We start from the raw sequence: 16,309 nt of genomic DNA, 5'->3' as shown, positions 1-16,309 counted from the left end.
AGCAAATATTTTAATGAATTCAGTAACACATAATGAAAGGAAACGTTATTTATATGACCCCTTTTCCTGAGGTGAATGGTTTCTCCCACTACTCTCCCGGAACTGAGGCTTTCACATCAACAGTTTCACTTTGTTCCACCTTTGGTGAGCAAAACAGCTAATAACGTAGCTAAATACTGACATTATCCTCAATCGAGATATCTGTTCATATCTAAATACATGGCTCTGCTTTGGTCTATTCCATTGATATTGTCAAACTGAACATTACATTGAACATGTGAGTCATTTAGCAGACGCTCTTATCCAGAGAGACTTACAGTAGTGACTGGATACATTTTCATACGTTGCATTGGCAGGACAATTCCATTAGTAGTTGGGAGGAGAGCAGAAACAGCCTAACACCTCCACTGATACTGTGTAACCTGTCTGCAGTCAACCAGCCATCCAGACTGAAGTGAAGGCCTTGTTACAGAATGAAAACACCTTCTCTTTCGTCGGCATGGCAACCTGTAAACATGTCAGTGGCGTCACAATGTTGCACAACAGCAGCAGAACATTGGATGGAGGGTCATTGTATCATTACACAGTGTCCCTGTCTATTCTACTGTATTGGTACATGTGGTATTACAATACATTAGAACATCTGTAGACGGCAGCATTGAAACAATTTACAACACATCGTCAACTAGCAACCTACTCTGTTTCAGTGCTGTTTAAATATCCCACTTATTTTATTCTGCTGTTAGAGGCCATCAGTAGAGACAGTCAGGAAAATAGTCTTTGTAGCTAGGTTTTTACTGTCAAACCATGGGAAGTGTGTCTATATAGGTAAGTATATATACAATTAGGATTTTACTTTAAGGTAAAATGTACTGTAACTGTCCAGTTGTGAAGAGAATCTAAATATATTGTTTATTGATCTCCTCACCTCTCCATACTAGCACCATACGTTCTGTTGTTTACTGATCTCCTCTCCATTCTAGCACCATACGTTCTTCAGAAGCTGGACAGCATATGAATAGAATCCATCTTCTCTCCCCCTCTCCCCTCAAGACCAACATCACACAAGATGCTTCAGAAAAACCACAACAACAAGCTGGTGAAGTTGCTACCCAACAGGAACAACCATGACAACAACAACAAGCTGGTGAAGTTGCTACCCAACAGGAACAACCAATATGTTTAAGTTATATATTCTACCAAGTGTTAATGTCATTGTAGAGGGTGGGTCCCAAAGACCCTCCCCATTAGTGATTAAGGGGACTTGAAGATTCATCTGTTTTGCTGCAGGCCTCATAATAGATACTGTTTCTATGTGTCTAAAACTCTGCCACTATACGTTATACAAGCCATCTATATTAGTCTTTGTGGTTAGGCCCTGGTTGATGTGAGAGTGGGCTTGCAGGCTGGGTCTGAGTCTATATTAGTCTTTGTGGTTAGGCCCTGACTGTTGTGAGAGTGGGCTTGCAGGCTGGGTCTGAGTCAGACTGAAACTAGATAAAGAGAAGTAACCACTGTCTGGTTTTGACATGTTGATATTGTGTGACAGTGGACAATGCTAATGAATTCAGAGAAGCTACTGTACCAGGTTACTTTATAAGGTAACCTCAGCTTATTGATACACACACACATTGACGTAGGTGATCATACCACCAGGTAGTGATCACATGTATATAATCAGCTGTGCCCTTAGGTGGGGTGCAGAACTTACTCTGAAACATACATGCTATGTTCCCGTTGTCAACATCTGTCTGCAACCACATTAATAAATGAACAATTTATTTACTTAAAGATATTGTCTGGTTGCTGATTTCACCAATAAGCAAATGATTGACAAGGTACAAGGAACCTGCCCTGACATCACCACCATGAATGTTTAAGTTATATAGTCTACCAAGTGTTAATGTCACCACCATGAATGTTTAAGTAATATAGCCTACCAAGTGTTCATTTCTATCCTACTGTGATACTTGTGAGTTGATGTGATGTCATTGATGATTTCTAACAGATTTCCACACAGTGGAGTCCCTGCAGATTGTGAAAAACAGGATGTGTCACACACTGTGGTCACACCCAAACAGCTCTTTGCTGTCCGCCCAGACTTAACACTAAGTCACACAAGACAAGTTTGTATCAGTGGAATAAAACTAGCATTTAACAACAGACAATTCTCTAAGTAATAAAACAGTATAGCATGTCTCATTTACCACCATATCTGTTGAGTTGACTTGGGTAACAGACCTCTAGCTTCAACAACACAGAAAGTTAGAGGCGACTTTCCCAAGTCAGTCACTGACAATTAGGTAAGATATAGGACACTATGTGTAACTGCTGCTCTGTCAGCAGTTTCCTTTGGAGTTTTTCTGATGTCAGTGTTTCCTTCTGATTTGCTTAACAGTTTGCCACATAATTGAAGTAAGGAAGTAATGAGTTAGAAATCATATAGCCTAGCAGTATTTCTCACTCTTCAGTCCTCTCTTCATGACAGTAGACTTGTTTCACTCAGTGGAGCCCCAGTTAGTGAAAGATATGATACCTGCAGTAATATTGATGATCCTGTTCCGGAGCACAGGTAAGATTCGAAATTGTAAGATATATTACAATTTGTGCGGCTAGTAAAATAACATACAACTGGAAGCAGACAGTAAAAATGTGTCTCAAAGCAGAACAATGATGTGATCACCTGTAAATGTACTTTACTGTAGTCTAACTGTCCATCTGCGGACAGGCACTAATATCAGTTAAGGTGTGATGGTCAGTCTTATAAGAACCAAGGTAAGACCCAAATGCAGACAACAGGGTTCAGGCAAAGACAGGTCAAGGCAGGGAGGGGTCGATAGTCCAGAGTAAGGGGGCAAAGGTACAGGACGGCAGGCATCCTCAGGGTAGGCAGAGGTCTGTAATCCAGAGGAGGGCAGAGGTACAGATCAGCAAGCAGGCTCAGGGTCAGGCAGGTGGGCTCAGAGTCAGGACAGGCAGAGTGGTCAGGCAGGTGGGCTCAGAGTCAGGACAGGCAGAGTGGTCAGGCAGGTGGGCTCAGAGTCAGGACAGGCAGAGTGGTCAGGCAGGTGGGCTCAGTCAGGACAGGCAGAGTGGTCAGGCAGGTGGGCTCAGAGTCAGGACAGGCAGAGTGGTCAGGCAGGTGGGCTCAGAGTCAGGACAGGCAGAGTGGTCAGGCAGGTGGGCTCAGAGTCAGGACAGGCAGAGTGGTCAGGCAGGTGGGCTCAGAGTCAGGACAGGCAGAGTGGTCAGGCAGGTGGGCTCAGAGTCAGGACAGGCAGAGTGGTCAGGCAGGTGGGCTCAGAGTCAGGACAGGCAGAGTGGTCAGGCAGGTGGGCTCAGAGTCAGGACAGGCAGAGTGGTCAGGCAGGTGGGCTCAGAGTCAGGAAAGGCAGAGTGGTCAGGCAGGTGGGCTCAGAGTCCGGACAGGCAAAGTGGTCAGGCAGGTGGGCTCAGAGTCAGGACAGGCAGAGCGGTCAGGCAGGTGGGCTCAGAGTCAGGACAGGCAGAGTGGTCAGGCAGGCGGGCTCAGAGTCAGGACAGGGTCAGGCAGGTGGGCTCAGGGTCAGGCAGGTGGGCTCAGGGTCAGGACAGGCAGAGTGGCCAGGCAGGTGGGCTCAGGGTCAGGCAGGTGGGCTCAGAGTCAGGACAGGCAGAGTGGTCAGGCAGGCGGGCTCAGAGTCAGGACAGGCAGAGTGGTCAGGCAGGTGGGCTCAGAGTCAGGACAGGCAGAGTGGTCAGGCAGAGTGGTCAGGCAGGTGGGCTCAGAGTCAGGACAGGCAGAGCGGTCAGGCAGGTGGGCTCAGAGTCAGGACAGGCAGAGTGGTCAGGCAGGTGGGCTCAGAGTCAGGACAGGCAGAGTGGTCAGGCAGGTGGGCTCAGAGTCAGGACAGGCAGAATGGTCAGGCAGGTGGGCTCAGAGTCAGGACAGGCAGAGCGGTCAGGCAGGTGGGCTCAGAGTCAGGACAGGCAGAGTGGTCAGGCTCAGAGTCAGGACAGGCAGAGTGGTGAAACAGATCAGGGTGTGACACAATGTTCTCCCTAAGCTGCAGATAAATCAGCCAATAGCGAGAAGCACGAGATTGAACTTCGTTCAATTTTCTAGAGCAGCTGGTCACCAACCGGTTGGTATGGTGTTGATATGGTGCAGTCATAGTAACCAGGAGTGGTATGGTGTTGATATTTTGTAGTCATAGTAACCAGGAGTGGTATGGTGTTGATATGGTCTAGTCATAGTAACCAGGAGTGGTATGATGTTGATATCTCTGGCGTACCGTTGGACATTATGTATTATTGACCTCTATGGAGAATGTAGCTGTTTGACCTCTATGGAGAATGTAGCTGTTTGATCTCTATGGAGAATGTAGCTGTTTGACCTCTATGGAGAATGTAGCTGTTTGATCTCTATGGAGAATGTAGCTGTTTGACCTCTATGGAGAATGTAGCTGTTTGATCTCTATGGAGAATGCAGCTGGGATCATGTTCCTGAATTCCAAGAATTCCCTGTTAGGGTGAAAGAGGTTGAGGAGTCAAGGATCAGGGCTGTACAGTAAGTCTCCTATGTGGAGGTGATGAAGAGAGTTGAAGGGAAAAGAGGCCACAGTTCTGAAGAAGAGATGGAGGTGGATGAACCACAACCAGTTGTAAATGTTGTACGTCAATCAAGTGATCTGGATGCACTTATTGTGGAGAAGGTGGATTTTGTAGCATTTAGAGCCACAGTTATTAATTGTCAATCATCCAAAAAAAAAAGTTCGCTTTAGATCTCTGTTCTAGAGTTTTCCCTGTTCACACCATCACTGTTCTAGAGTTTTCCCTGTTCACACCATCTCTGTTCTAGAGTTTTCCCTGTTCACACCATCACTGTTCTAGAGTTTATCCTGTTAACACCATCACTGTTCTAGAGTTTCTCCTGTTAACACCATCACTGTTCTAGAGTTTCCCCTGTTAACACATCACCGTTCTAGAGTTTTCCCTGTTAACACATCACCGTTCTAGAGTTTACCCTGTTAAGACCATCACTATTCCAGAGTTTCCCCTGTTAACACATCACTGTTCTAGAGTTTCCTCTGTTAACACCATCACTGTTCTAGAGTTTCCCCTGTTAACACCATCACTGTTCTAGAGTTTCTCCTGTTAACACCATCACTGTTCTAGAGTTTCCCCTGTTAACACCATCTCTGTTCTAGAGTTTCCCCTGTTAACACCATCACTGTTCTAGAGTTTCTCCTGTTAACACCATCTCTGTTCTAGAGTTTCCCCTGTTAACACCATCACTGTTCTAGAGTTTCTCCTGTTAACACCATCTCTGTTCTAGAGTTTCCCCTGTTAACACCATCTCTGTTCTAGAGTTTCTCCTGTTAACACCATCTCTGTTCTAGAGTTTCTCCTGTTAACACCATCACTGTTCTAGAGTTTCCCCTGTTAACACCATCTCTGTTCTAGAGTTTATCCTGTTAACACCATCTCTGTTCTAGAGTTTCTCCTGTTAACACCATCTCTGTTCTAGAGTTTCTCCTGTTCACACCATACCATCACTGTTCTAGAGTTTCTCCTGTTAACACCATCTCTGTTCTAGAGTTTCCCCTGTTAACACCATCACTGTTCTAGAGTTTCCCCTGTTAACACCATCTCTGTTCTAGAGTTTCTCCTGTTAACACCATCAGTGTTCTAGAGTTTCCCCTGTTAACACCATCAGTGTTCTAGAGTTTCCCCTGTTAACACCATCTCTGTTCTAGAGTTTCTCCTGTTAACACCATCTCTGTTCTAGAGTTTCCCCTGTTAACACCATCACTGTTCTAGAGTTTCCCCTGTTAACACCATCTCTGTTCTAGAGTTTCTCCTGTTAACACCATCTCTGTTCTAGAGTTTCTCCTGTTCACACCATCTCTGTTCTAGAGTTTCTCCTGTTGACACCATCAGTGTTCTAGAGTTCCCCCTGTTAACACCATCTCTGTTCTAGAGTTTCCCCTGTTAACACCATCAGTGTTCTAGAGTTTCTCCTGTTAACACCATCAGTGTTCTAGAGTTTCCCCTGTTAACACCATCACTGTTCTAGAGTTTCCCCTGTTCACACCATCACTGTTCTAGAGTTTCTCCTGTTCACACCGTCAACGTGTCCCTTTACTGTGGTAGATCTACATTATGATCAAATAGCCACAGTAGCCCACTTGTCCACTGTTAACCGTAAGTTAAAGGGGGTACAGCCTCAGTGTTCACAGTAAACACACACTGTTAGAACTGTAAGTTAAAGGGGGTACAGCCTGTGTGTTCACAGTAAACACACACTGTTAGAACTGTAAGTTAAAGGGGGTACAGCCTCAGTGTTCACAGTAAACCCACACTGGAAGACCTGAAGTCTGCTCAGTGACGGAGAAAGTTAGAGGGAACATTGGTGATGATGTCATGCATCTGACTGTTGTATATTCAGTGTGTCAATGATTTATTGTATCTGTCTCTATGTAAATTAATGAGAGTATATATTATATATTATGTTGGGGTTATGTTAGATCAGGGGGAACCTAGATGTCTGTGACCTGAGTCAAGATCAACAGGCCTGATTCTATATGTCAGGAAGAGAGAGAGAACTGGACAGCAACACAATTAGACGCAACCAAATCATGAGAAAACACAAATAAAATTACTTGACACATTGGAAAGAATTAACAACAAAAAAAACAGAGCAAACTAGAATGTTATTTGGCCCTAAACAGAGAGAACACAGTGGCAGAATACCTGACCACTGTGTGACCCAAACTGAAGGAAAGCTTTGACTATGTACAGACTCAGTGAGCATAGCCTTGCTATTCCACAGTGTGCCATCACAGCAGCAAGATGTGTGACCTGTTGCAACAAGAAAAGGGCAACCAGTGAAGAACAAACACCATTGTAAATACAACCCATATTTATGTTTATTTATTTTCCCTTGTGGACTTTAACCATTTGTACATTGTTACAACGCTGTATATATATACATAATATGACATTTGACCTGTCTTTATTCTTTGGGAACTTCTGTCAGTGTAATGTTTACTGTTCATTTTCATTGTTTAGTTCACTTTTGTATATTAACTAGTTTACTTGCTTTGGCAGTGTTAATATGTTTCCCATGCCAAAAAAAACCCTTAAATTGAATCTAATTGAGAGGAGCAGAGAGAGAGGAGGGGGTGGGGAGGGTGAGAGATAAGGGGAGGAGAGGGAGGGAGATGTCAAAAGAGAGAGATGAGGGGGTGGGGAGGGCGAGAGATAAGGGGAGGAGAGGGAGGGAGATGTCAAAAGAGATGGGGCAGACAGACTAACATGGAGTCAACTGAATATCTTTTCACTACAGGCTTCTCACCAGTTATGTCATCATAACCAGTAGTGATGTCATCATAACCAGTAGTGATGTAATCATAACCAGTAGTGATGTCATCATAACCAGTAACCTCTTCCACTATTGGCTCAGCTCAGCTGACCTATGGAGCTGAACAATTGAGAAAACAGAAACATAAGAAAGCAAATGAATTAAATTATATATAAACTCCTTTGCAGAGAGTGGTCCACCTTTCCACATTGTGACTGTTGTGGTGAGGTCTTGTTGAGAAATGTCACACCATTTCTCAGTGCTCAATGTCTCAACACTGTTTCTCAAGAGAACCACAACCATTTGTCCTGCTCGTCTCTCACAGTTTAGTTCAGTCTACTGCTCAATAACAGGATATGGAGAAACAGCATTTGGCTGTGAGTCCAGAACCATGAGTCACTCATGTAGACAAATGGGAAGTGTTCTAGCAGAGGGAGCAAATCTCATCAGAACATCATGTGACTTTAGTTAAATACAGAGATACACTAGATAAACATAACAGACTATAATTAAATACATAGATACACTAGATAAACATTATAGATAAACATAAACATAATTTTGCCAGCTGTCTCCACTAGGGCCCTCTCAGCCACCTGGCTCCACTAGGGCCCTCTCAGCCACCAGGCTCCACTAGGGCCCTCTCAGCCACCAGGCTCCACTAGGGCCCTCTCAGCCACCAGGCTCCACTAGGGCCCTCTCAGCCACCTGGCTCCACTAGGGCCCTCTCAGCCAGCTGTCTCCACTAGGGCCCTCTCAGCCAGCTGTCTCCACTAGGGCCCTCTCAGCCACCTGGCTCCACTAGTGCCCTCTCAGCCACCTGGCTCCACTAGGACCCTCTCAGCCACCTGGCTCCACTAGGACCCTCTCAGCCACCTGGCTCCACTAGGACCCTCTCAGCCACCTGGCTCCACTAGGGCCCTCTCAGCCACCTGGCTCCACTAGAGCCCTCTCAGCCACCTGGCTCCACTAGGGCCCTCTCAGCCACCTGGCTCCACTAGAGCCCTCTCAGCCACCTGGCTCCACTAGGGCCCTCTCAGCCACCTGGCTCCACTAGGGCCCTTTCAACGAGCCGGCTCCACTAGGGCCCTCTTAGCCAGCCTGCTCTATGTGGGCCCTCTCAGTCAACCGGCTCCACTAAGGTCCTCTCAGTCAGCTGGTGTCTATAGGAGAGCTCCACTAGGGCCCTCTCAGTCAGCTGGTGTGTGTAGGAGAGTGTGAGATGTATGTACAGAAAGTAGAAGTACAAATGTCAAGGGAAATGAACTAAAGTGATAAATCTAGTCCTAGGTTTTATTTACTGTGGTGTTTGTTCTCCACTGGTTACCCTGTTCTCATCACAACAGGTCACACATTCTGCTGACATGATTACACACTGTGGTATTTCACCTAACAGATACAGGAGCTTGTCAATATTATATTTGTTTTCAAATTATTTTGGGATCTTTGTAATCTGAGGGAAATATGTGTATCTTATATCATCGTACATTTGGCAGGAGGTTAGGAAGTGCAGCTCAGTTTTCACCTCATTTTGTGGGCAGTGGGCACGTAGCCTGTCTTCTCTCTGCCTATGGCAACTTCTCTCAATAGCAAGGCTAAGCTCAATAAGTCTGTACATTGTCTCTATTTATGCCATCATGTACTGTCTGTTTAGGGCCAAATAGCATTTAAGTTCAAATTGAGAATTTGTAATGTTTTCCCAATAGGTAATATCATTTTATATATGTTTGGTTATAATTTGTTTGGGCCAGACTGTCTGAGTTCTGTCCTGAGGCTTTGTTGGGTTAGTAGTGGTTTGTGAACTAAGCTTCAGGACCAGCTGGATGAAGGGACTTTTCTCTATGTTCATCTCTTGGTATTTCAGTGCTGGTCTCTTGTTTTTATGTGGTTATAGACATTGAAGTCTTGTTTCTGGATATTAATTAATGATGGATATTAATTAGTGATTGTATTAATTAGTGATGGATATTAATTAGTGATGGATATTAATTAGTGATGGATGTTAATTAGTGATGGATATTAATTAGTGATGGATGTTAATTAGTGATGGATATTAATTAGTGATGGATATTAATTAGTGATGGATATTAATTAGTGATGGATATTAATTAGTGATGGATATTAATTAGCGATGGATATTAATTAGTGATGGATATTAATTAGTGATGGATATTAATTAGTGATGATATTAATTAGTGATGGATATTAATTAGTGATGGATATTAATTAGTGATGGATATTAATTAGTGATGGATATTAATTAGTGATGGATATTAATTAGTGATGGATATTAATTAGTGATGGATATTGGCCTTATTCTGCCCTACATGCATTATTTGGGCCTTTTTCTTTGAGAATGTTTTTGCAGAATGTCAATTGGATGTTGGCCCCATTTAAAAAATCTTGATTGGTTAGTGGACCTAACACTTCACTCCCACAAAGGGCAACTAGTTCAAGTGTAGATTTGGATACTTTGTGTGAGGTTCTAATTGTTATGTCAATTTGAATTTGTCTTTTGATAGCTCAAAAAGTCCCTCTTCCTTCCTCTTTCAGTTGATTGACAGCCAAGCAGAAATGGCCCGTATATCTTATTGTTAAGCCCAGATATGAAGAGACTTTAGTGTCCTCTGTCTTTCATCCTACTGTGACATTTTTAAACCTTGGATTTTAGTTGTTATTTTTTTAATCATGTTCTTTATCTGAGAGATATAAGACAGATCAGGAAACTATAATTTTTTACTTGAATGTAACCCCTTATTGTTAAGAACTAAACTCTCTCCATATATACTTCTAAAAATGTGTTAAACTAGTACCAGGAGACCTTCAGACGAGTCTTGTAAAGCTTGTGGACGTCCTAGATCACAACAACCTGTCTGTGTTCCTGAGAGACTCACCTTTCCATAGTGGGATCATGTTAGTGTGTCCTAGATCACAACAACCTGTCTGTGTTCCTGAGAGACTCACCTTTCCATAGTGGGGTCATGTTAGTGTGTCCTAGATCACAACAACCTGTATGTGTTCCTGAGAGACTCACCTTTCCATAGTGGGGTCATGTTAGTGTGTCGTCCAAACGGTTCTGACACTACAGACAGAAGTTGGCAGATGGACTGTATGACCTCAGACGATGCTTATGGGGTTGTAGGACAAAACAGAGAACATCATCATGTTCCTGAGTCTCATCTTTCCATCGTTTACAGGCCAAACTGATCTGACGTTACAGATTTCCACACGGCTGCAGAAATTGTAGGCGAAGGGTTCCATTGTAAATGAAAAGAGCATCTGCCAAACATGGATTGTGTGTGTGGGGGTACAGAGATGTGGTAGTGTTGGGGAATAATCAGAATTAGTTGGTAACATAGATGTTTTATATTCATCATATGTTTGTAAGTTACTTCTCATCAGAATGTGTTTGTATAATACTGTGGCAGGGTTGCAGTATCTGGTCTCTGTCAGGACTAAGTTACTTCTCATCAGAATGTGTTTGTATAATACTGTGGCAGGGTTGCAGTATCTGGTCTCTGTCAAGACTAAGTTACTTCTCATCAGAATGTGTTTGTATAATACTGTGGCAGGGTTGCAGTATCTGGTCTCTGTCAGGACTAAGTTACTTCTCATCAGAATGTGTTTGTATAATACTGTGGCAGGGTTGCAGTATCTGGTCTCTGTCAGGACTAAGTTACTTCTCATCAGAATGTGTTTGTATAATACTGTGGCAGGGTTGCAGTATCTGGTCTCTGTCAGGACTAAGTTACTTCTCATCAGAATGTGTTTGTATAATACTGTGGCAGGGTTGCAGTATCTGGTCTCTGTCAGGACTAAGTTACTTCTCATCAGAATGTGTTTGTATAATACTGTGGCAGGGTTGCAGTATCTGGTCTCTGTCAAGACTAAGTTACTTCTCATCAGAATGTGTTTGTATAATACTGTGGCAGGGTTGCAGTATCTGGTCTCTGTCAAGACTAAGTTACTTCTCATCAGAATGTGTTTGTATAATACTGTGGCAGGGTTGCAGTATCTTGTTGCACCATACCAACGATAAGCCTGTCTTCCCCATCACATCATGAAAGGTCATGTTGATGTTCATTTAACCTCTGTCTCTCTCTTCCTCTGACTCCTCCCTTTCTCCTTTGTTTCTCTCTGTCTCTTTGTTTCTTTCTCTCTCTTTCTCCTCTGTCTCTCTCTTTCTCCTCAGATCTCCAGGCTCAAAGCGTCAGTCCACCAGGTAGGTAGAGTATAAATCTACAGTGATTATAGCAGTTCAATATTAGTTAACTTTATTATCCCACATGGATAAATTAATGTGTCCATACAAACCATTCTAAACCCCAATAACAATTAGTGTTTTATAGAACTACTAATACTTGTCAACCACAAAGCATTACTGCTGTTAGAATAACAGAATCACTGTCATCATCTGTCCTCACCACTGTGTTTTCCTCTCTGCTGTCTACAGCTGAATACTCAGTCAGACTGGTGAATGGGACCACTTCCTGTTCTGGTACAGTGGAAGCCTTCTACAGAGGAGAGTGGTTGAGTCTATGTTCTAGCTGGTGGAGAATGATCGGAGAGGTTAAGGTTGTGTGTAGAGAGCTGGACTGTGGGAATCCTGTAGCTGAATCTAGAGGAGGTCTGATTGAAAAGGGAAGAGGAGGAGTCATGCAAATTAGTACTTGCAGGGGAAATGAGTCTTCAGTTAGACAGTGTGGCATCAGAAGAGGAGGACCTGGTATCTGTGATGGTGGATATTATCATCATGTGATCTGTTCAGGTAAAAGACTGGTCATATTGAGAGATTTATTTATACATTATACAATATTACCATGTATCATGTTTTATGTGTTTTTATTTCATTTAAATAGAGGGAGAGATGTCAGATGTATTTAAACATTATATTTGTGTTTGTCATATTGGTTTATGGGAGATGTTCATGGGCAGATCATTGTAGTTCAGATGGTACTGAAGTGAAGCTGCCTGATGGATGTCCAGCTGTTTATTTTCTATAAAGTGAAGTGAACTTATTCCTGTCTCCTGCCTGCATTATTCCCAACCCTATCCTGAGTGACTAAGAACCCATTTCTACCTCTTACAGTATCAAACATAGCAAACTACAATCTTTTATCCAACATATTTGTGTTTAGTCCTTGACAGTGTCATCAACAAAACTGATTGAATGTTCAACCAACTCTTTTTCTCCAGACTCTGTGCGGCTTGTGGATGGAGCTGGTCTCTGCTCTGGGAGAGTGGAGGTGAAGTCCAATCAGTCCTGGGCCTCAGTGTGTGAAGCTGACTTTGACCGGCAGGATGCAGAGGTAGTCTGTGGGGAGCTTGGCTGTGGGTCTCCTGCAGCTCTACAGGGGGGGCTCTATGGAGGAGGTGAGGGTCAGACCTGGGATAAAGAGTTCCAGTGTAAAGGCAGAGAGTCCCTTCTCCTGGACTGTGACACCTCAGACAGAGAAAACAACACCTGCCTACCTGGTAATGCTGTTGGACTCACCTGCTCAGGTAAGAAACAGTTTGTCACTCAATCAACATTGTTTCTCACCTGGAGTGAGGAATATGAGAGACAATATAGGTGAGTTTTAGTGAGAAAATAGTAAGATTACTGTCTCTCTCTTTTCTTTTCTCAGAGCCTGATGATGTGAGGCTGGTGGGAGGAGACAGTCGCTGTGTTGGTGGAGTGGAGCGGTACGACCAGGGAGAGTGGAGGACTGTGGGAGCTGACTGGAACAAGGAGAATGCAGCTGCAGTAGTGTGTAGACAGATGGGTTGTGGCTCCACTGTTTCAGCACTACCTGGAAACACCACTAGAGGGATTGGAGTTTTCTGTTATGGGTCTGAGTCTTCACTGAGGGAGTGTTCCAGAAGTTTTTATCTCCGTCCTGGACTCACAGTGATCTGCTCAGGTAATAACAAGATACACTACAGTGCCTTGCGAAAGTATTCGGCCCCCTTGAACTTTGCGACCTTTTGCCACATTTCAGGCTTCAAACATAAAGATATAAAACTGTATTTTTTTTGTGAAGAATCAACAACAAGTGGGACAGAATCATGAAGTGGAACGACAATGATTGGATATTTCAAACTTTTTTAACAAATCAAAAACTGAAAAATTGGGCGTGCAAAATTATTCAGCCCCTTTACTTTCAGTGCAGCAAACTCTCTCCAGAAGTTCAGTGAGGATCTCTGAATGATCCAATGTTGACCTAAATGACTAATGATGATAAATACAATCCACCTGTGTGTAATCAAGTCTCCGTATAAAATGCACCTGCACTGTGATAGTCTCAGAGGTCCGTTAAAAGCGCAGAGAGCATCATGAAGAACAAGGAACACACCAGGCAGGTCCGAGATACTGTTGTGAAGAAGTTTAAAGCCGGATTTGGATACAAAAAGATTTCCCAAGCTTTAAACATCCCAAGGAGCACTGTGCAAGCGATAATATTGAAATGGAATGAGTATCAGACCACTGCAAATCTACCAAGACCTGGCCGTCCCTCTAAACTTTCAGCTCATACAAGGAGAAGACTGATCAGAGATGCAGCCAAGAGGCCCATGATCACTCTGGATGAACTGCAGAGATCTACAGCTGAGGTGGGAGACTCTGTCCATAGGACAACAATCAGTCGTATATTGCACAAATCTGGCCTTTATGGAAGAGTGGCAAGAAGAAAGCCATTTCTTAAAGATATCCATAAAAAGTGTCGTTTAAAGTTTGCCACAAGCCACCTGGGAGACACACCAAACATGTGGAAGAAGGTGCTCTGGTCAGATGAAACCAAAATTGAACTTTTTGGCAACAATGCAAAACGTTATGTTTGGCGTAAAAGCAACACAGCTGAACACACCATCCCCACTGTCAAACATGGTGGTGGCAGCATCATGGTTTGGGCCTGCTTTTTTTCAGCAGGGACAGGGAAGATGGTTCAAATTGATGGGAAGATGGATGGAGCCAAATAGAGGACCATTCTGGAAGAAAACCTGATGGAGTCTGCAAAAGACCTGAGACTGGGACGGAGATTTGTCTTCCAACAAGACAATGATCCAAAACATAAAGCAAAATCTACAATGGAATGGTTCAAAATAAACATATCCAGGTGTTAGAATGGCCAAGTCAAAGTCCAGACCTGAATCCAATCGAGAATCTGTGGAAAGAACTGAAAACTGCTGTTCACAAATGCTCTCCATCCAACCTCACTGAGCTCGAGCTGTTTTGCAAGTAGGAATGGGAAAACATTTCAGTCTCTCGATGTGCAAAACTGATAGAGACATATCCCAAGCGACTTACAGCTGTAATCGCAGCAAAAGGTGGCGTTACAAAGTATTAACTTAAGGGGGCTGAATAATTTTGCACGCCCAATTTTTCAGTTTTTGATTTGTTAAAAAAGTTTGAAATATCCAATAAATGTCGTTCTACTTCATGATTGTGTCCCACTTGTTGTTGATTCTTCACAAAAAAATACAGTTTTATATCTTTATGTTTGAAGCCTGAAATGTGGCAAAAGGTCGCAAAGTTCAAGGGGGCCGAATACTTTCGCAAGGCACTGTATATGGCCAAAAGTAGGTGGACATTAGGTGGCACATCTAGGAGCAACAACGGCTCAGCTGCGAAGTGGTAGACCACAAAAACTCACAGAACGAACCTCAGAAGCGCATAAAGCGTACAAATATATGATTGAAAAACTCACTGCTGAGTTCCACATACTTTTGTCCATGTATTATATCTCCTTCCTGGACTCACAGTGATCTGCTCAGGAAATATCAACATCCTTCATTCATACAACTTCCTCTGCACCTCTCATGATGACTGTTTAGCTTGTCAGTCTGCTTTACTAAATAGATTACTCAGTCAAGTAGGAATCAAATACACCTTAAATATCCCAGAATGCTTTTGTATGTGAGTGTTATCTCAGTGAACGTCTCTACTCACTACCACTGTCACATGTCATGTTATTGTCACATCTAAATGAGGAAAGTAGTTGAGGAGCTACGTTTTCTTTTTCTCTCCTCTTGTTCCAGATGTCCTGCTTAAGCCTGATATCAACATATGTTGTCTCAGTGACTGTAGGCCCACTACTCATGTTGCCCTGTGAGGGAGGATGGCTGGCACTGTTACATGCTGATGTTATTGTCATATCTATAGGAAACTAGTTGAAGAGGTTTTTCTTGTTCTCTTTTATTGTTACAGATCTCCTGGTCCAGCCTGATATCTTCCTGACTGACTCAATGGGAGGGGTCTCCAGGGGCCACCAGGGGCCCGAGATGTTCAGGGGCTACAACTTCACCATCACCTGCTCCACTCAGCCACAGTACCCAGTAGGCTCCTTCCACCTCACGTTCACCGGCTCCAACAGAACCCAGACCCAGCCAGCTGTCAATCACTCTGCTGCCTTCCTCTTCCCTGCTGCAGATGACTCCCACCAAGGGACCTACAGCTGTGTTTATGACAATTATGTTTTCTCTCATAACTTCTCCTCTGAGAGCGAGCTCCTCTCCCTCACCATCACAGGTAACTGAACATGAACCAGACTTATAACTTTGTCATTGACAGATTTCCCACAGATCTATGTGATGTTGATCAGTCCCCTCATCAAAGGTGTTTCTGTTTGCAGCTTCTCCTCTGCCAGCCTTCATCATCAGACACGTTGTAGTGCTGCTGACCCTACTGACAACCATCACCACCTCCTACCTGTACTACAAGGTAAAGACATTTACTCAGACGTTACAAGTCATTTAAACTAGAGGGTGAGAGGGTGAGGGGGAGAGAATGGAGATACTAGAGAGTAAATGTCTGACTGTTGGTGCTGTGTCTACCTAGCCCACCAGGAGGCAGAAGAGAGTGAACAGGGTGAGCAGCATGGATCTTTGTCAATGCCATGGAGATGGTCTCTCTGAGCTCCAGAGCTGAAGCTGGACCGGGAGAGGAGAGAGCAGCCCAGGGGACGGAGTAGGAGTAGAATGAATCTG

The 16,309-nt window shown here is 43.7% G+C and overlaps 2 protein-coding genes across 2 annotated transcripts in view; both read left to right on the top strand.

Moving 5' to 3' along the window:
* Positions 1-2,106, top strand: part of LOC139419334 (immunoglobulin superfamily member 1-like) — a 50,506-nt gene extending 48,400 nt beyond the window's left edge. The window contains exon 4 of the mRNA XM_071169276.1: positions 2,009-2,106. Coding sequence (XP_071025377.1) covers positions 2,009-2,106 — 98 coding nt within the window. The remainder of the gene's footprint in view (positions 1-2,008) is intronic.
* A 444-nt stretch (positions 2,107-2,550) lies between these two features.
* LOC139419333 (CD5 antigen-like) overlaps positions 2,551-16,309 on the top strand; it is a 37,150-nt gene continuing 23,391 nt past the window's right edge. Inside the window, exons 1-6 of the mRNA XM_071169275.1 lie at positions 2,551-2,572; positions 12,542-12,847; positions 12,973-13,248; positions 15,753-15,851; positions 15,955-16,043; positions 16,161-16,190. Of these exons, the coding sequence (XP_071025376.1) occupies positions 2,551-2,572; positions 12,542-12,847; positions 12,973-13,248; positions 15,753-15,851; positions 15,955-16,043; positions 16,161-16,190 (822 nt within the window). The remainder of the gene's footprint in view (positions 2,573-12,541; positions 12,848-12,972; positions 13,249-15,752; positions 15,852-15,954; positions 16,044-16,160; positions 16,191-16,309) is intronic.

The sequence above is a fragment of the Oncorhynchus clarkii genome, chromosome 10 (assembly GCF_045791955.1).
Source record: "Oncorhynchus clarkii lewisi isolate Uvic-CL-2024 chromosome 10, UVic_Ocla_1.0, whole genome shotgun sequence".
NCBI classification, from domain to species: Eukaryota; Metazoa; Chordata; class Actinopteri; order Salmoniformes; family Salmonidae; genus Oncorhynchus; species Oncorhynchus clarkii.
This window is presented reverse-complemented; position numbering and strand designations above follow the sequence as displayed.